At 39.0% G+C, this 21,395-nt stretch overlaps 1 protein-coding gene across 1 annotated transcript in view; it reads left to right on the top strand.

Annotated features, from left to right (window-relative positions):
• LOC126419391 (uncharacterized) overlaps positions 1-21,395 on the top strand; it is a 211,532-nt gene that overhangs the window by 48,704 nt on the left and 141,433 nt on the right. Inside the window, exon 4 of the mRNA XM_050086579.1 lies at positions 13,165-13,242. Coding sequence (XP_049942536.1) covers positions 13,165-13,242 — 78 coding nt within the window. The remainder of the gene's footprint in view (positions 1-13,164; positions 13,243-21,395) is intronic.

Here is a 21,395-nt window from a genome sequence, read left to right as displayed (position 1 = left end):
TTCTTGGTCCTCCACTCTTATTATTCCCTCTTGACTCTTGTACATGTTGAGTATTACTCTTCTCTCCCTATAGTTTAGCCGTAGTTTTCTAAGAATTTGGAACATCTTGCACCATTTGACATTGTCGGACGCTTGTTCTAGGTCGACAAATCCTATGAACGTGTCTCGATTTTCTTTATTCTATCTTCCATCACCAACCTCAACGTCAGAACTGCCTGTTTGGTGCCTTTCCCCTTCCTAACGCGAAGCTGATCGTCATCTGACACATCTTCTGTTTTCTTCTCCATTTTTCTGTACATTATTCTTGTCAGCAACTTGGATGCACAATCTGTTAAGTTGATTGTGCGATAATTCTCGAACTTGCCTGCTCGTGCAGTCTTCGGAATCTTGTGGACGATATTTTTCCGAAAGTTAGATGGCATATCTCCAGATCCGTACATTCTATACACCAATGTGAGTAGTCGTTTCGTTGCTACTTCTCACAATGATTTTAGAAATTCTGATAGAATGTTACCTATCCCGACTGCCTTATTTGATCTTAAGCCTCCCAATGCTCTTTTAAATTTTAATTTTGAAACTGAATCCCCTATCTCTTCTATTTCGACTCCTGTTTCTTCTCGTATCTCATCAAACAAGCGTTACCACTCATAGACGCCTTCAGTAATCCCTTTCCATCTACCTTCTCTGCATTCAACAGTGAAATTCCCACTGTGGTCTTAATGTTAGCACCCTTGCTTTTTATTTCACAGAAGGTCGTTTTGACTTTCCTATAGGCTTAGTCAGTCCTACCAGCAACCATTTCGTACTCGATTTCTTCAGATTTTTCATCAAGCCATTTCACTTTAGCTTCTCTGCATTTCCAGTCTACTTCATTTCTGTCACCTGTAATTCTGTATTCCTAATTTTCCCCAAACGTTTCTTCAATGGATCAAGTGAAGTATTGCTTCTTTTACCCACGGTTTCTTCGCAGTTACCTTCCTTTTACGTATGTTCTTCTTTCTAGCTCTTGAGATTTCCTTGAATTGAAATGCTTGGAGCTATTCCTTATCGCAGTATCTACTGCTTTAGAGAACTTGTAGCGTATTTCATCATTCTTTAGCACTTCCGTATCCAACTTCTTAGCGTATTTATTCTTCCTGTCTAGTTTCTTAAACTTCAGCCTACTCTTTGTTACCACTAAATTGGAAATTGAGTCTGTATCTGGTCCTGGGTACGCCTCACAATCCAGTATCTGATTTCAGAATCTCTGCCTGACCATGATGCAATCTAACTAAAAGCTTCCCGTATCTGCAGGCCATTTACAAGTGTACCTTCTCCTCCTGTGATTCTTGAATAGAGTATTCACTATTACTTGCTGTAATTTATTGCAGAAAGCAGTTAGTCTCATTCCTTCCTAATTTCTACTACCTAGCCTTCCTTGTGCTCCTTCCCTACAACTACATTCCAGTCCCCCATAGGCCCGCCGCTGTGGCCGAGTGGTTCTAGGCGCTTCAGTCTGGAACCGTGCGACCGTTACGGTCGCAGGTTCGAATCCTGCCTCGGGCATGGATGTGTGTGATGTCCTTAGGTTAGATAGGTTTTAGTAGTTCTAAGTTCTAGGGGACCGATGACCTCAGAAGTTAAGTCCCATAATGCTCAGAACCAGTCCCCCACATCCGTTAGATTTTCGTCCCGTTTTACATGCGGTATTACCCTTTCAATATCCTTATATACGTTCTCTATCTCTTCATCTTTAGCTTGCGACATCGGCGTGTACACCTGAACTGTTGTTGTCGGTGTTGGTTTGCTGTCAGTTCTGATGAGAATAGTTCTGTCACTGAACTGTTCAGAGTAACGCATTCTCTGCCCTACATTCCTATTCGTAATGGTTCCTACTCCCGTTAGACCATTTCCTGCTGCTTTTCGTATTACCCTACACTCATCTCACCAGAAATTCCTGTCTTCTTTTCTTTTCACTTTACTACCCCCCACCATGGAAACTACAGCCGTAATTTTTCCCGATGACATGCAGCTTTACTGTATGATTAAATGATAATTGCGTCCTCTTGGGTAAAATATTCCGGAGGTAAAATAGTCCCCCATTCGGATCTCCGGGCGGGGACTACTCAAGAGGATGTCGTTATCAGGAGAAAGAAAACTGGCGTTCTACGGATCGGAGCGTGGAATGTCAGATCCCTTAATCGGGAAGGTAGGTTAGAAAATTTAAAAAGGGAAATGGGTAGGTTAAAGTTAGATACAGTGGGAATTAGTGAAGTTCGGTGGCAGGAGGAACAAGACTCCTGGTCAGGTGAACACAGGGTTATAAATACAAAATCAAATAGGGGTAATGCAGGAGTAGGTTTAATAATGAATAAAAAAATAGGAGTGCGGGTTAGCTACTATAAGCAGCATAGTGAACGCATTATTGTGGCCAAGATAGACACACACCCCCCACCATATCTAGATTGCACCTTTGCATTTTCCTTTCCAGATATTCTAGCTTCCCCACCAAGTTAAGCCTTCAGACATTTTTTGATTTACTTTCACTGTAACCTTGCTTCTTGCCAAATCTCGCGTTTCTAGTTCATGGGGCGTACCCTACAGATTTTATTGAGAGTTTTCGTATATTGAAATATGTGACATAAGTGGCCGTATCTTTTGATTCTATTGACTTAGAGATTTAAATGTTTTACACTGACATGCGACTGTAGACCTTAGTGTGAGACTCAGATTTGAAGTCGATACGCTTACGATTTCCTGAGAGAATGCCGTCTTAACTGACGGATAAAAAACGACTGAAATAGTTTTCTCGTGTGATGTAATGGCAATTTAACTATTTTCGGATACCCATTTACTTTTACTGTGAAAACTTGTTTCTTGCCAAATTGCATGATCGTAGCTCAACAGACTATCACATTTCAATCATTGAGTTTGCGAGTGTGAAAATGCGTGACACAAATGGCCGTATGTTTCGATTCCATTGACTCAGAAGCGTAAATGTTTTCGCCGCCAAGGGACTGTAGATGATAGTATGTGTAATAAATTTCAGCTTGATGTTCCTACCCGTTCCTCCGAGAAAGGGGTCTTAAGAAATGACAAAAAATATCTTTTTGTGTGTTGAGATAACAAAGTAAGAGATTCGAGTTTTTCCTTTAATTATACTATGGAACCTTGCTACTTGCCAAATTTCATGATTCTTCATCAACGGCTACTTGCCAAATTTCATGATTCTTCATCAACTGGAAGAACACTATAGCTTTTGATCAGTGACTTTGCGAGAATCGAAAATGTGACAGAAGTGGCGGTATCGTTTGACTGCATTAACTTAGAAGCTTAAATGGTTTACACCTCCAAGGAATCATAGATCTTATCAGCTGACACAAATTTAAACTTGTTATCTGTAACCGTTCCTGAGGAGAAGGAGTCTTAACCGTCGTACAGAGAGATAGACAGTAGTTGGACAATAAAGCGAGCCCATAAGGGTTTCGGACTTACCTACCAAGGTACAGAACGCTAAAAATGGCGTTGAAAGTGGAGGTAACCCATCCACTGTGAACATATGAGCTCGCTTTCAAGGTCAACCCCCACCATTCCCCAATTTATCTAGGCCAGTAGCATGACTTAAAAGTGGCGGAAAAAACGGATTCGTCTACCATCTCTCTAGGCCAATTGTCTGACTTAATGAAGGCGGGAGAGTCAAGTCCCATCCCTCCCCCCCTCCATTCTTGCCATACCTCTTTCTCACTGTAGACCAGTAACGTCAGTCTCGTCGGCTGTAGTCTGTACTTCGCAATGGAAGAAGGATCATGAGGGAGCATCATTAGGGATCACCCATTGCCACTGGGAAAAATTGGAAGCTGCAATTAAGTTATTCCTTCCACCCACTCCTCAAGGTGAATTGTGCGATAAGGTGTTATCCTGCTTAATGAATTTCTGACAGATGGATGTTTAATGATCCAAAACGGCAATCCTCAGGGTTCTCGTCTTAATTAGGATAATTTGGAGCTGACTACAGGGCATTGTTTGTAAGCTTTCCAACGTGTGAACATATCCCACTATTATTTACAATGTAGTTATCATTTGTTCAATTTTTTACCTGATTTTCCCCACAGTATTCAAAATAAACACTTTTCTAGATTGTCAACCAAAGGTGCACTTAAGTATGGGGCTTTCAGTGTTTAAGATTTACCACAGTATATTATTTAAACAAATGAACTCTCCGCTGTGTATCAAGACTACACCTCACTGTAAAGAACTTGTCCCTGCATCATTAGTACGCTAGAAGCAATACTAGTGGGTTAAAAACAACGAAATTTTCTGTAAACACTACAAAGTGTAACGACCCTCTACTGCAGTTTTCGAGTAATTTATACAGTTGCGATCGATTCCAAATACATACCTTTCAAGATCGTCAACCAAATATGTATATGAGTACTAGACTTTTAATGTTTAACAATTACTGAAGTGCATTATTTAAACAAATAAAACTCTTGTTACAGACAAAGTCTACATTTTACTGCAAGGAAGTAGTCCCTGAATTTCCAATGTGTTAAAAACAATGATGTCAAAGTGTGTTTAAGTTTGATAATATAATTTTTAGATTGCCTTAGAGGGTCTACAGTACAGGATTATAGTATACTTGCAAATGAGGGTGGAGAAATCCAAGTATGTACACACACATACACACATACACACATCACACACACACACACACACACACACACACACACACACACACACACACACACACACACACACAAAACACATCACTAAATGAGCGCCGTAAACAGATACACCCATTGGAACAGGTTAGGAATAGTATAAATATGCACTTTATTTAAAATAAACTAAGAAAAATGAGGAGTAGTCCCATGTATCATCGTCTGCTGTGGAACTCCTGGCTCTCCAGGTAGCAGGGAAAGGGTCGATGGCCAGCCCTGCTGCCTTCCGCGAATCGCAGCAGCGCCTGGCCAGGATGACTAACGCTCGCCAGAGAGGAATGGATACACAGCCATTCCGAGACACTGTGCGAACCACCCATGTTACAGAATACGACGCCAGTGTCTGTATATGACGTATGAGGCACTGACTCTTCATAGCGGTCGGTCAGCACCCACACACCTGGTAGATGCTGCTGCTGGAGAGTGAGAAAAGATTGAGAATGGCCGCTCATTGTCGCACCAGCATGCTGGAACTCGCACCTTGGTCGCGTAAGCCAGCAACGGTTGTAAGTGTCTCACACACCAGAGAGATAACGCCTCTGGAGAGATCGAGTGGGCCGGCCTCCTGAGTGCTTTCTGTCGCACCAGCCACCAACAATCAAAGATCGCCAACACATTAAACATGATAGCTAGAGGCACAGTGACACAGTTATCAGGTAATTACCCCCCACGTCAAAAACTATACGGTGACAGCCGCCACAAGAACAGCAACTTTCGGACACACCATGCCACTTGTCTAAAAAACATCTAATATATTTTTATTGCTTGTCTCCCCCTTTGGCTGAGAAAGTTTCCTGCAATGAGTTATTATTAACATTCAAAATACTATCAAATTTCTTTTTGCAGTAAATTTTTCAAGTCGATTCTGCTAAAAAACGTTTTGAGACACAAGGAATGGCAGTTATACAGTGAATTGTTTCGTGGTGACAAACTAACAACAACCAACAACCGTATTGGAATCATTAAACATGCATTTCGTTTATGTACACAGTGGTAATCTGAGATTCTACATCTACATATGTACTCCGCTAGCCACCAAGTGGTGTGTGGCGAAGGACACAATTCGCGCCAAAGTCATATTTCCTCCCCTCTGTTCCACTCGCGGATCGCGCGACGGAAAAACGACTGTCTGAACGCCTCTCTACGAGCTCTAATTTCCCTTAGCTTTGAATGGTGATCATTGCGCGATTTGAAAGTTGGTAGTAATAATATATGCTCTACATCCTCCACGAAGATCGGATTTCGGAATTTAGTGAGCAGCCCCTTCCGTGTAGCGCGTCAGGTTACTGTATCATATGAGCTGCCTATTGACAATGACACTGATTGTCCATTACATGTCATTTTGCAAGATGTGTCCTCATGTAGGTTCCTACAACGTAGTCTCAAATCTGTTTACCTGCAGTAGTTCTCTACAAAAAATAAAATAAAAGGAAAAACGTGAAAACCAAAAATAAATAGTAAAATTTTTAGGATCCTTCAATAATACTATGACTCCTTGCATCACTTCCTCCCATCTCGCGTTTACTATTGCATGTGGATAGAGTGGATCATTGTCAAACTCTTTCGTTACAGACGATTCTGGGTTAACTGTGCGAAGGTCATTTCCAATCGGGAATAACATCTCTAATTGAGTTTTATTATCATCTTACATGACTTCACTTTCTCACAGTTTCTCGTAACCTGCTGTATTTTAGAAAAATACAATGAATAATGTATTAAAGAGACACATGAAAATTGGTGTTATTTCCTGAAACGTGTCATTCAGGTGAGAAACAATTCTAATTAAATAAGGTCATAGATGTACGGTATATTCTTCTTCCTGTCCAACATTGATTGAAGAATTTAAGCACTAATGAAAGTACTAAAGGGACTCACCATACATTGACCCAGGTAACCGGTCTCCGGATCGGAAAAGGATGTGATGTCCTTGTCGCTGTCTCCATATATATCACTACTGACAGGTGCCGTATGACGATGTTGCCTCTATCTACTCTAAGTAGTTACGGTACACATGCTTCATTTACTGGTAGTTTGAGTAAGCAGATAATGACAGGTTAGATTAAGAATAGTGACTGTTAGTTGCTCACGAACTGTATGGTACTTTACCGAAAAGGTTACTCATTCCAAGCAATACTAAATATCAGAAACTGCCTATTGACTTCTGTCTTGAGTTCATCAGCCGATATTTGTTTCAAGACTCTTTTGACGTTTCGCCAGATCGAATCCAATCCACCACCAGCAATGGAGAATGCAGCTTTGGCAATGTCAACCAGTCGTGTTGGCGAAACGTCAGAAAAATTATCAAACAAACACCGGTCGAAAAGCCGAGACAGAAGCCAATAGGAAATTTCTCAGCACGAGGTAACGAAAACGTTAACAATATTAATATTAAGTGTTCTCAGTTTAGCAACATTTTTCATGTCACCATACTACACTGATCGTTTTACGCTAAAACCTTAAGGCTATCAAAACGAGGCGCGTACAGTCATCTCAAAAACAGATTAGCACGTACCCTTCAACAATGCATCTACATCTACATCTAGATGGATACTCTGCAGATCACATTTAAGTGCATAGCAGAGGGTTCATTGAACCACCTTCACAATTCCCTATTATTCCAATCTAGTATAGCGTGCGGAAAGAACAAACATCTATAACTTTCCGTACGAGCTCTGATCTCCCCTATTTCATCGTGGTGATCGTTCCCCCTATTTAGGTCAGTATCAACAAAATATTTTCGCATTCGGAGGAGAAAGCTGGTGATTGGAATTTCGGGAGAAGATTCCGTCGGAATGAAAAACGCCTTTCATCTAATGGTGTCCAGTCCAAATCCTGTATCATTTCAGTGACACTCTCTCCCATATTTCGCGATAATGCAAAACGTGCTGCCCTTCTTTGAACTTTTTCAACGCACTCAGTCAGTCTGATCTGCTAAGGATCCCACACCGTGCAGCAGTATTCTAAAAGAGGACGGACAAGCGTAATTTAGGCAGTCTTCTCAGTAGATTATCACATTTTCCAAGTGTCGTGCCAATAAGTCTTTGGTCAGCCTTTCCCACAACATTTTATATGTGTTCCTTCCAATTTAAGTTGTTCGTAATTGTAATTCCGAGGTATTTAGTTGAATTTACGGCCTTTAGCTTTGACTGATTCATCATGTATCTGAAGTTTAACGAATTCCTTTTAGCACTCATGTGGATGACCTCACACTTTTCGTTATTTAGGGTCAATTGCCAATTTTCGCACCATTCAAATATCTTTTGTAAATCGTTTTGGAATTTGTTTTGATCTTCTAATGACTTTATTACTCGATAAGCGACACCGTTATCTGCAAACAACCTAAGATGGCTGTTCAGATTGACTCTCAAATCGTTTATGTAGATAAGGAACAGCAACACGCCTATAACACTATTTTGGGAACGGCAGAAATCACTTTTGTTTTACTCGATGACTTTCCTTCAATTACTATGAACTGTGACCTCTCTGACAGGAAGTCACAAATCCAGTCACATAACTGAGACGATATTCCACAAGCACGCAATTTTACTACAGGCCGCTTGTGTGGTACAGTGTCAAAAGCCTTCCGGTAATCCAGAAATACGGAATCGATCTGAAATGCCTTCTCGAATCGACCGCAAAATGCGGACTAACAACCTTCCTAAGCGCTCGCGCCAAACAACAGTCACACTCATTTCAAAGTATTGTCATTGGCCTGTGATTACTCTTACCACTGGCTAAACCAGCAACGGATGGAATATACGTTCTGCAAGGAAACAGGCGGATAAATCTGCGAACAATTATTACAAAGAATAGTACCTTCATTGGCAGGAGAGGTATAAGATCCTCACACATCCCAAGCTCTCCTAATTAAATTTGGCCTGGAAATTTATAGTGACATAGAGTTTCAGTGTGATATTAATCAAAGTAGTAGGTCAACAGAAGGTAGGAAAGATAGAACAGATAAACTTCAATTGATAAGCAACCAAATTATTTATACCTAACAGAATTATCACTTCAAGATGCCTTGGTGCTCTTAGCAGATCATTTTGAGCCCCAGATACTGAAGCTATCATTACCTGTATTTCACCATAACCTGCCTCAGGTGTGGTGGTGAGATCAGCGAACGAGTTAATGATGTACTTCTGAGCTTGCCACATGTCCCTGGAATTCCATTACCTAGAACTTTAGTTGAGTGGAAACGTGGCAAACAGGGGCTGAATGGTTCCCTCGAACACTTGAACAGCGTTAGTCGATAAATGCAGGTCACGATGGACTACAACATATTTGACGCCATCCATTTTCGGACATACTGATAAAAAGAAAACCAGACGGCACCCTAGGAGTAGCAGTCAACAAAAAGAAATGTCTTCATGCAAAGAGATGCCATTATCCGGCGCATTGGTAGACGTTTCTGGCATCAGTAGTACACAGGACACGTGTTACTTGCGACAATGATAGTTTCCCAATGAAACACCCCCTTTGAAAAATTAGTGAACTACTGTGCTGATAAACCTCTACGTTATTTGATTTTCAAACAGCTGAGCAAAACTGAACGTACTCAGACATTACTCTCTTTACTTATTCTGAGCAACACTAAACTGAAACACAATATTTTTAGCGAAACACAATCCGACTTTCAAAAATCCCTACAAAAGAATGGCCCTGACTAACAGTAACCTATACCTTTCATGAATCACTTACCTCACAAAAATCTTCGTTACTCGAACTACTGCAATACAGCGAGCGCCACTACTACGAGCAAAATAAAAGATTCTAACTACTGAAGCCACTAACTACTGATAGGCATAGTCAGCAAATGAAAGATTTTGATAAAGAACAAACAATGCATTTACCTTAATAATGTTCAAAATTCATTATATATATATATATATATATATATATATATATATATATATATATATATATATATATATCAGTTCATGATATCCAGTATTACAAATTTACTCTTTATGATGGACACACGTCCAGATCGTCCGCTCTCAAAATTCTGCCATCTCTCTCCCCACATCCACCACTGCTGGTGACTCACCTCCCACTGCGCAACGCTACGCGCTGTTAACAGCCAACTGCCCAACACTACAACAGCGAATATTTCAAGAATGCAAACCAGCCACAGACTTCACACAGCACAGTCAGTGATTTTCATATAGAGCGCTATGTGGTGTTACCAACATAAAAACCTAAACAGCCTACTTACACCAGTTGAGCTGCAACACTTTAGAGATATGTTACGGCAAAATGGATTAAGAGAAGCCCATTTAGATGTAAGCTGAAAGAAACGAGTGATACAACCACCGACAAAAAAGAGTTAGAGAGATCGGCAAGAGAAAGTCGCCCTCATCCACTGTACTGGTCCTCCTTCAGAGAAAACTGAAAGCACCCTAGGGGGAAAAAACATCAAGGCCATCCTTAGATCAATACAAAAAACCAAATTATGCTTGGCTCTGTGAAGAACCATCAACAATTGCTAATCTCTTGCATATGTAGCGTCCCTCGCTAGTGTAACCGCCAGTACAGCGGGGAAACTCACCGCTGCAGCTCGCAACACTGCAAGGAAGTCATTAGATGATTAAGTCTGAGGCATAAAGATAAATCAGTGGAAGACAGCCTCAACGAAGGACATTTGAATTCAGAAAACAAAACAGTTTTGTCGAGTCGGTGACTTCAGGGAGACCAATTGAGATAAGGATCCATCACAGTCTTATTAAAAGGGACGAGGGTTACGACCTAAGTTCAATATGGATCTCTTCACTAGCAGCTGTATGCCAAGAATGCAGCCAGCTGTTGACACTTAATGTATCAGGGCAAATCTGAATTATTTATTTGATTTGTTTATTTAAATAATTCACTCTCGCTTCAGACCCAAAATATTGAATTTACCGAGAGTTGAACGGCGTCCTGCACCCCTTCCTTCCCTCCCAACCACAAGTCGCAAAACCTCACGCCTGTGTGTGTGGCGCGGGGGGGGGGGGGGGGGAGGGGGGGGGTTAGGTTTGGGAAGAAGCATGCTGCTCTCAGATACATAGGATGGTTCAGCAATGATTCAGCAGCCCCTTCTGCTGGGTGTTATGCAGCCGGCAACGCTTTCGACTATCACACACAAGATTTTCGTACTCGCTTGCTGTGCACAGACTATTAGCCCTACATAATTTCTTTTTCCTGGGATACATTTCCCGTGCAGTCCACAGTTTTTAAGTTATTTAAGAAAAACCCATTTGAAGGTTCTTGTTTCATAAATAATTCGTAAACTACTGCCTCTAACGAAAACATATGGCGTACAGAATTTAACTATATTAAAGTTCCTACAAAAAGCTCCTATTCGTTTCTCCTGCAGGACTAACCGTTTGCGCATAGTTAACGAGAGAACATGAAAATCCTGGGGTTCACTGAAGGATGGAATACAACCAGTCGGTTTTGGTTAATGACGTCATAGTTTACTCATAGATATTAATGTCTTTATTTTCGAGCGACAGATAATAAATCGGTTATTTTCTGTGGCGTGAAATTAATAATTGTGCTTTTAAAAGACAGGGCTAGTATTAAACCATCTGTTAGCTCCAACTCATTCAGTACTTATTTTAATTGTTAGTGAGTTTGAGATATTTTCGAAGAATTAATTATAATTCTGGACGGCTTTTATTTTTTGAGTTTTCTTTGTAGTTATGGATTTGTCTATTCCTATGAATATGGAAGACTTGAAGCAGGGCTCGTCGACTGCAGTACGGTGTACGAATTTTACATTAGTCGGTTTTTTTCGCCTTCGCTAGCGCTACTATTACTACAATATTTTTCAATCGATGCTAGTACTGTCAGAGACGAAAAGACCGACGTACAAAAGTTTGTGTCCCGTACTTCAGTTGACCTGTGTAGATCAACTGAAGACTAGGATAATAGTGCTATTAAAAAGGAAAAAAGCGACATACGTAACATTTGCATCCTATACCTCAGTTGAACTGCGACAGTAGTATCCTGTTCCTCACTTGACCGATATAGATCAGCTGAAGTATGGGACACTAATTTTATATATGTCGGTATTTCCACCTTCGCTGGTACTAGAATCAGTTGAAGAAGAGGAGGCGAAGAAAGCAACACCTGTAAAATCTGTATCCAGTACTTCAGTTGACTTATATCGGTCAATTGAAGAATAGGATGCTAGTATTATCGAAGGAAAAACGACGACATAAGTTAAATTTGTATTCAATATTGCAGTTAACCTATAAAGATCAGCTGAAGTTGGGAATACAAGTCTTACATATCAACTGAAGTACACCATGCCAACATTACTTCTGTCCCTGTTTTTTTCTTTCTTTTTTGCACTACTATCGTGTTATTCAGTTGAGCTCAATTGAGGAATAGGATACTAGGACTCAAAGAAGCGATATACTTAACATTATGTTCCAAATATGAATGTATGTGATATATATCTACCATCTGTTTTCTGTGTCCTGTAATTTTTTTTTTTTTTTTTTTTTTTTGTATCTGAACATTCGTCTTTGTTGTTCAAACTGTGGAATACTAATCTGCGGTGGCTTCTGAGGTCATTGGTCAAAGCCGATTGGTTGTATCCCATTCTTCAGTAATCCGAAATCCTGTGCATGCTTTGTGGGTTGCATGAAACCTACCGATAGGGGCAGCTAAATCGCCCACTATCTATCGGATGCCCGTGCGATCAGGACACTTCGCCATAAGTTGATGAGAGTGTTAGTTATGGAAACATCGTGTAATTTCAAGTCCGTCACCCGGATGGTAACCCGAGAGATTTCAGCAGCACTGTATGCCACGAATGCCTACATTCATACACAGGACTCTGTGTTTAAGGTGTTATTTGAAGGGAAAACTTCCATCTTTATCATTTTCTCCAATTGTTCTACCAGCTTATTCTATGGCATGGTGATGTGTACTTTAGCACAAAGGAATCGTTGACTTTCATGTCGTGACTTACAATTCTAGAGAAGTTTAAGTATGCTTAATGCATGCCGGTTAGCTTTTGAAATTATTTTCTAATAAGCTATTAATTACAAAAAACCTCAAGAATCTGTGACGAAAGGGTGTCAACGGGTTGCATAAGTCCATACGAAAGAAATTCTCTTAGTGCAAGGACTTTGGTTGTACTAAGGTAGGGAGTTGGATCATTTTCCTTGGTTTCTAATTTCAGCAACAACAGACGATATCTGTGTCCTCTTTTGATTTCGAACCTCCCACAAATATTTCGAAAATGAATTGTCGTCCTGGTGGATACTAGGAGGTGAGAGATATTAACAGGCGTAGTGATACGTGCGACCTGTCCTCCAGGTTGGTAGAAAGTGTCAGCCTGTGCGTTGAGGCCTTATAGCCTCAGTTTAATTCAGGATGTAAGAGTTCGTTTCCCTAAGCTAGGACAAGTACCTAAATAATTATATTAACATAACTATCTTTATTATCATTATTTTGTCTTTCTTTTTAGGTTTCCGAAAGAAGCGAAGCCCCCTGATAGCTCCGCTGCAACTCCACCGGATGCGCTGCGTCGCTGCTTCACCGACAGGTGAGCGTGTGCGGCACACACAGCACACACTCGTGCGCTCTTCTTCTGAACAGAGTTTACTGTGCAACTCTCGATTATCAACGCACAACTACGCGCGATGCTATTGAACTCTCGTAATGACACAGCTCAGGGGCCAGCAGGTGCATCTGCTATGCAGCATGCTTGTACTCTTCATTGTGGCACTTAGGGTCGTCGATATTTATATTAGAAATACACTGCCCTCACTGAAATGTTACCTTTTCTCCGCTCACACACCACAGAGATGCAGTTTAAATTTCAAAGGACTTCATCAAAGTTCACATCTCCTCCAGTTTATCACCCAGCAGTAATTCAACGTCACACTTGTTACTTTTAGGAAGAAAGCGTCTCAGACGTGATTAAGGAATGAGTGAATTATTGTTAGTCGTTTTCTTTACTGCGCACAAAACATGTCTTCTGCATCTGTGATGAAATTCCCTCAATTCCATATTCACTTCAAATAACGTTAACTGGTACTACTGCAAACTGAATCTAATGGTGAGTGGTGCTTTAAACTGAAAATTGTAGCCTCTTATGGAATGTATGACTACATCTAACAAAGACTGAATATGTCAGCACATCTGATTAGGATTCATTAACTAAGTGCATGGGGCTTATGTGAATATAAAAGGACAAACTGCTAATAATGAATTACATTAGACTATAAATATTGCATCTTCCTGTTGCGCGGTGGGTTGTCCTGCATCCTGTTAGAAGTGATACACTCACGTTAGCTGGTTCTGCAGCATTACGCCTTCTCTGCCACGTCATCTAGTGTTCGTTCGCTTGGAAATCTGTAATAGAGGAAGCTGTCAGAATACTGTCTAGAGGTTGCAAAATAATTCAAGTTCCAGCTGTAACTAAACTACCAAATTCACAACAGTTGTTGAACGAAAACTCCAGCTCCGTTACATTGTCATTTTTATGTACAAATATCTGCCATCATGTCTGTGTTACACTGTAGATTTCAGCATCAAACACAAAACTGAACACAATCTGCACAAAACTGAACACGCTCTTCCCGTTTGCAGCACTGTGTCTCTTAGCAACCAGTTTAAAGTTATCGTTCCTACATGGCACTGAAAAAATACACATGGAACTTTACAGTTAGAATGCTCGCGTGTGTGTTTTGCAAATCTTCTCACTTCACCTAGAAAGTTTTCGTCTACGACTGCACATCAGTCTTCGAAATAAAATCACAACTTTCACAGAAAAATTCCATAATTTACGTAATCATTGTTTACGTTCGCTGTTAAAAATTCTCCTTTACTCCTTTAAGAAATACAGCAGTCGAGTGCAATTTTATATATTTGTTGTTACGCGTTTCGAGCTTTTACCCACCTTCAGTGGCATAAACCATTTGAAAATCTTCGGTTAGCACAGCATTAACAACTTCAATTGCAATGTGGACGCAGCAGTTGCCTCTCTTTTCTGCTTGTTTTTGCTCCGATTTTATACATTTTTAAACGTAGCAGTAACACTTTGTGTTGCACAAAAACAGTGTTGTATCCGCACTGTTGGAAAGGCAGCTGCAGAATTCAAATTGCGTTGGATGTTTTTAATGACGTGCTAACTGAAGATTTAAGTATAAACCATTGAAGATAGGCGAAACCTCAAAACGACTATTTGCAAAAACAAAAATACGTGAAAAGTGCCGCATCGCTGTATCTTTAAGCACCTTAATTTACATGCACGACGTTCAACAACAAGTTGAATGGATAAATTAATCTTGATATTCTGATACTTCACAATATCCTAAATTTTATTATACTCAGAAGTAGCAAAAAGTTATAAGCTAAGTGGAACACTTACCATTGTCGAAAGAATTGAGTACCGATATTTCTCGACTCACTTAATCCCATTTCTAGTGTTAAAGCGAAACTTTGGCCAAACCCGCCAAGCCAGTTAGCTTTCGATTTTGGTCCACCCAACCCAGTATACTCCTACCATGAAGAAATACCATATCAAGATTTCTTTTGAGGGATCAGCGTTATTGCGTTTCAGAAAAAACAAATAGAAGCAAATGTCATTATCTATAAATGTCTAAAATACTGCAACATGGTACAAGGTTCGACACTACCATATGCTGTGTTGGCTTCTTTACAGTTCATAATTTCCTCCACGTATATGAATCACACAGGCACTACACTGTCAGGTTCTCACACTCATATACACTTTTTTACTCACAATTACAATGATCCATACGTCACATGCGTGTCACATTTATTCCCTCATTCACTCAGGCAATAAATTAATTAAAATTGGCACAGTTTAACAATAATTATATTGTTATTAACTATAAAATCATTGTAGCAGTGAGTGTTTTCCGTTAAACTGTGTTGTACAGTAATTATTATTGAAGCTAGGTATACAGTTCACCTTCTTCACTGACTTTTTGCTCTGTGTATGTAACCCCAACAGGAAATTACTTATTCGTCAACATTCTTTAAATAAGAAGCTGTAATTCATACTTTCATTAGCAATTATCATTACAAAATGTCATAGGAGGTATTGTCCCATTTGATGTATGGAAAAGGTCTAATTTAACTTACGATAATTAACATAATTTTCTCTCACTCTTATGGTAAGGATGCTTCAGCTAGAGTTACCAGCTGACTCATACATGAATCTATTTCACAGCGAAGGCATGAGTGCATGTAGTAAGGTAGCTAAAGTTTGACTTTATACAGGTGTTGTGCGTTGCTGGGCAACGGATTTCTTGTGATTCTTAAATTTTTCAAGTAACTGGCATTAGTGTTCTAGAACTTTTCTAACCTCAAAAGAAAAGAATTTACAAAATTTCCTAGTCTGTACTTGCTAGCTATAAAAGTAACTTAACTATTCTACAAACTAAATAGTCAAAATCCTTACCATAAGTCAGTTTTTTTACACAAACATTCTTAATAGTTTCATGATTTTTAAAAGGAAAAAGCTGAATTTCCTGTTCCAAAACGCTTGATCCTGTTCTCAAAAGTTAATTTATGTTTCATATTCAAAGTAATTAACCTTATTACACTGTTATTAGCTGTTTATTCGCTATGCTGTGTGTCTTTGTTCTTGAAATGTACAGTGTGGCCTACATATTCTGCCTTCATTTTTGCTATCTGTTCTGTCAGTGTGATGAGCGTCTTTGTTGCTCAAAAACGAATTACTGCAGTCCTTGTTTTCTATAAACATTTCTTACTTAATCATTCTCTATAGCGATGATCTATGTTATTCAGATACGAGTCTGCTCATAAAATTGGCATATTTCTAGCAAGCAAATGGTATTATTGGTCTTTACATATTTATGGCACCTTATTGGTGTGGTGTCCATAACGCAGCACAATCACTTCCAATACAGATGGGCTTCGTTAACATTAGGCTCTCCTGTAAACATAGTTCTGTCGAAGAATACAAATATAACTATATCTTTCTGAAAGGTAAATATTCAGCACATATTTTTTTGTAAAATTACCTTTTGCTTTCCATTACTACGCTACTGGCCATTAAAATTGCTACACCACGAAGATAACGTGCTACAGACGCGAAATTTAACCGACAGGAAGGAGATGCTCTGATATGCAAATGATTAGCTTTTCAGGGCATTCACACAAGGTTGGCGCCGGTGGCGACACCTACAATGTGCTGACATCAGGAAAGTTCCCAACCGATTTCTCATTCACAAACAGCAGTTGACCGGCTTTGCCTGGTGAAACGTTGTTGTGATGCCTCGTGTAAGGAGGAGAAATGCGTACCATCACGTTTCCGACTTTGATAAAGGTCGGATTGTAGCCTATCGCGATTGCGGTTTATTATATCGCGACATTGCTGCTCGCGTTGGTCGAGATCCAGTGACTGTTAGCAGAATACGGAATCGGTGGGTTCAGGAGGGTAATACGGAACGACGTGCTGGAGCCCAACGGCCTCGTATCAATAGCAGTCGGGATGACAGGCATCTTATCCCCATGGCTGTAACGGATCCTGGAGCCACGTCTCGATCCCTGAGTCAACAGATGGGGACGTTTTCAAGACAACGAACAGTTCGACGACGTTAGCAGCAGCATGGACTATCAGCTCGGTGACCATGTCTGTGGTTACCCATGATGCTACATCAGAGACAGGAGCGCCTGCGATGGGTGCACGAATGGCAAAACATCATTTTTTCGGATGAATCCAGGTTCTGTTTACAGCATCATGATGGTCGCATCCGTGTTTGGCGACATCGCGATTAACTCACATTAGAAGCGGGTATTCGTCATCGCCATACTGGCGTGTCACCCAGCGTGATGGTATGGGTGCCATCGGTTACACGTCTCGGTCACCTCTTGTTCGCATTGGCGGCACTTTGAACAGTGGACGTTACATTTCAGATCTGTTACGACTTGTGGCTCTACCCTTCGTTCGATCCCTGCGAAACCCTACATTTCAGCGGGATAATGGATGACCGCATGTTGCAGGTCATGTACGGGCCTTTCTGGATACATAAAATGTTCCACCGCTGCCCTGGCCAGCACATTCTCCAGATCTCATACCAATTGAAAACGTCTGGTCAATGGTGGCCGAGCAAATAGCTCGTCTCAATACGCCAGTCACAACTCTTGATGAAGTGTGGTATAGTGTTGAAGCTGCATGGGCAGCTGTGCCTGTACACGCCATCCAAGCTCAGTTTGAATCAATGCCCAGGCATATCAAGACTGTTACTACGCCCAGAGGTGGTTGTTCTGAGTACTGATTTCTCAGGATCTATGCACCCAAATTGCGTGAAAATGTAATGACATATCAGTTCTAGTATAAGATATTTGTCCAATGAATACCTGTTTATAATCAGCATTTCTCCTTGGTGTAGCAATTTTAATGGCCATCAGTGAATTTATGTTTTACTCATCTTACTTTTTCTTGTCAGTGAAAGTAATTTAACAGAGAATCTCTCTTTACTGGTGCTCTCCAGTGGCACAGAAAACTGGAATTACTTTAAAAATTTTATTCTCGAATTGAAAATCATCAGTTTGAAAAGAAATATGGTTGATAATGAAAACCTGTCCTACACTTAATTAATTCACTCAAAGTATTTAGTTTCATCTTTTTGCTACACTTTTATAAAATACTAAACATTGGAAAAATAATTCTTTTACAAAACTGTTGGATAGCGATTACTGTCAGTTACCTTTCTCTTGCTCCACCTTTATTACAGTTACATATGTGGCAGATAAACAATATTGTCCTTAAAGAAACTTTTCAGTTTTAAACTTTGACATGAGATAACAGTATCTCACAAGAGTGTCGTTCCTTGGAGCAAGTTTTAGTCTTTCGCCCCTGTAACAGTGGAGAAATATACTTTCCCTTTCCCTCTTATTCCATTTTGTGTTGATAGCATTCAATTTGTGTGTGCTGTAATCTTTACCTGAAATTACAAAAATTACTCAGAAACTTAAGGTTTCTCCAAATGTGAGAATCTGTTCCAAAATACAGGATAAGGATGTTCATAAGCACAAATATTCAAGTCAAAATCAAATATTTTTTAATCAAGAAAATCGTGTCAGTACAATATCTAAAAGCATGTGTTTTATTACTCTACTGCACACCAAAATAATAAGTGTTACAAAACCAGTTAAAAGTTAAAATTATTTTGGAATAGGAGGTTCTGGCAACTAACTTAAAGTGCCATTTTCAAGACAGGGATAACCATTAAGATATTAAAGAAACCCTGTTCATTTACAAGTATAGCATGTTCTACAGTAAAAGACCTTCCTGTGTTTCAGAGTACAACTTACTGCACGATCGATGTGTATGGCTTAGCTGCCCACAGATTACGTAATCACTTTTAAAAATAAACATCATTTTATTCACTAGAAAACCTGTAAGTAAATAGTTAACAGTATCCACCAAATAACTTTGACATATAATATACCACATAAATAAGTAGAACTCATACTGTTTACAGACGCTGCACGAAACACAACCTCATGGCTCACAACAACAAAAACAATAGGAAATGCCAGAAATGCTATCTCTGGTGTATCTTGCTTCATTTTATTCTAATATTGATCACTAGATTGAAATACCATCGACAAAATTTCATGTGTCCTTGGTATACTGTCCTCCAATAGAATCACACTCCCATAAATATAACTCAACAGGATACTAGTTACAGAATCATGTTTGCACAGCAGTCTCTTCCATGTACTGCATGGGAATGCAGTGTGGTAGTTTCCAGTTTTTTTCCACATGAAATGCAAAGCGAAATTAAGGTTGAAGAAGAGCAATATCTGCCATAAGATGGAAAGGGAGTAGTAACTGTCACTTGAGCGCAGTTGCAGATAGTTTAGTGATGCTCTTCATCTACTTACAAAATATTATTTTCTTACAAACTATTATTTTCTTATAAACTCTTATTTTCGACCCATTATTTTCTTATAAACTATTCAACTAGTCACATACAGATGCAAGCAAAAAATTATTAAAAATTTTCAACTAAAATTCTATGCTGCGAATCATATCTCAAATTCTTTTTACCGTACGTTGCCACATAAATAAGTGTATCTTTCGGAATTTTATCATTAAAATTTGCACACAGCTTCATTGTAGTTTTCTGTGTAGCTAACACATTCATTCTTCTAGACATACTTATAACATAGACATTTTTATAAGGAAACAACTCTCGAAAGATCCACAGAAATGTGCAAAACATTCACTATCGAACACCATTTACTCGTTTCCGAGTTTCAGGCCTCTGCCCTGTGTACACGACACTTCACGAAGACTAAGTTCAGAATGAACTGAAGTCCTTCATTTTTTCGAGTCGTTATTAAGTACACAGCCTAGGATAGAAAATGTTTTGTCAAATGGCTAGCACTACCCATGCATAATGCACTTCTGACTTCGTGAGATTATAGCCATATACTTCAGTCGATGTATCCAGTGATTTTTGATAAAGTAAAGAAGTTTCCATTTATATATATATATATATATATATATATATATATATATATATATATATATATATATATATATATATAGCTAATATTTGTGTGACAACCTTGGTTCGAGAACAAACAAAATTACTCTGATTTCTAGTTTAATATTTTAAATAATATTACCCAGAATAGCTGTTAAACAGTTTAATTAGCTTAACATCAAAGTTTAAACCACCAAAATCTCTTCAGAAATAAAAAAAATATCGTAATATAAATTTTCTGCATCCAGAGAGCTTGCTTAACTGCTGCAAGACAAGTGTAGCTGAGAGCGACAGAGACAGAGAGATCAGAGGCGGAGCTAGTTATCTGAAGGTCGCACGGCTGTTATAAAGTAGTTAGCACTTTCTGCTTGTGTCCAGTGGAGTTAACGATCTCATATGGACAGGATTTACGCAATTTCTTGCGCACGCTGCGGCCGGAGTTCGATATTTAAAAATTACACAACAAATTCTAGAATTCTCTTCATTCCTTTATATTTTAGTTTAATTTCACCATCTTTAAAAAATTGGAAGTCCAAGTTAGATATTATTTCATTAAACCTTCCTGGCAAAATAATTTTAAACTTATTATCGAGCTGTAGACAAATTTTATCACCATATCTAGTTTTTAAACTTTCACAGTCATTAATGTAATAGTGCTCATTTACATCAAGCTCACTAACCTTTTTCAACAAATTAGACTTGCTTACATTATTGACCTTCTTCAGTAAAGTGTCCATTTATATAGAATAAAATTTTGATAAAGTTTTAAATTTTAATCTTTATAAATATGAATGGTATGAATTACCTTTTGACACATTTGTTGATAGAAGTAATAAAGCAAGAGAGAAACAAGTTGAGTGTAATACTTGCAAAGATTATTTTAAACCGTCATTAATTATAGAACACTTGAACAGTCTGAAGCATACTAAACGTGTTAGTGCACTAAAGAGAATTTATGGAGAAGATTACGAAAAGTACTTTGATAACTACGAGGAAACAGATATAGAAATATGGGAGGAAATAGAAAATTCCAATTCTCTCTTTTCTATGACAGTAAAACAAATAGTAGATTCTAATTTACCAATTAATAATTTACCTACAAAATTACAAAATTACATTAGAGCTTATTCGTTATTTTTGAAAGTTTATCACTCTTATAGCCAAAAAGTTAAACAATCTAGAATACAACAAAGTGCAA

Source organism: Schistocerca serialis, chromosome 9, assembly GCF_023864345.2.
Source record: "Schistocerca serialis cubense isolate TAMUIC-IGC-003099 chromosome 9, iqSchSeri2.2, whole genome shotgun sequence".
Classification (NCBI taxonomy): Eukaryota; Metazoa; Arthropoda; class Insecta; order Orthoptera; family Acrididae; genus Schistocerca; species Schistocerca serialis.
The sequence above is the reverse complement of the archived record's forward strand: the minus strand, read 5'-3'. Positions and strand labels throughout refer to the sequence as shown.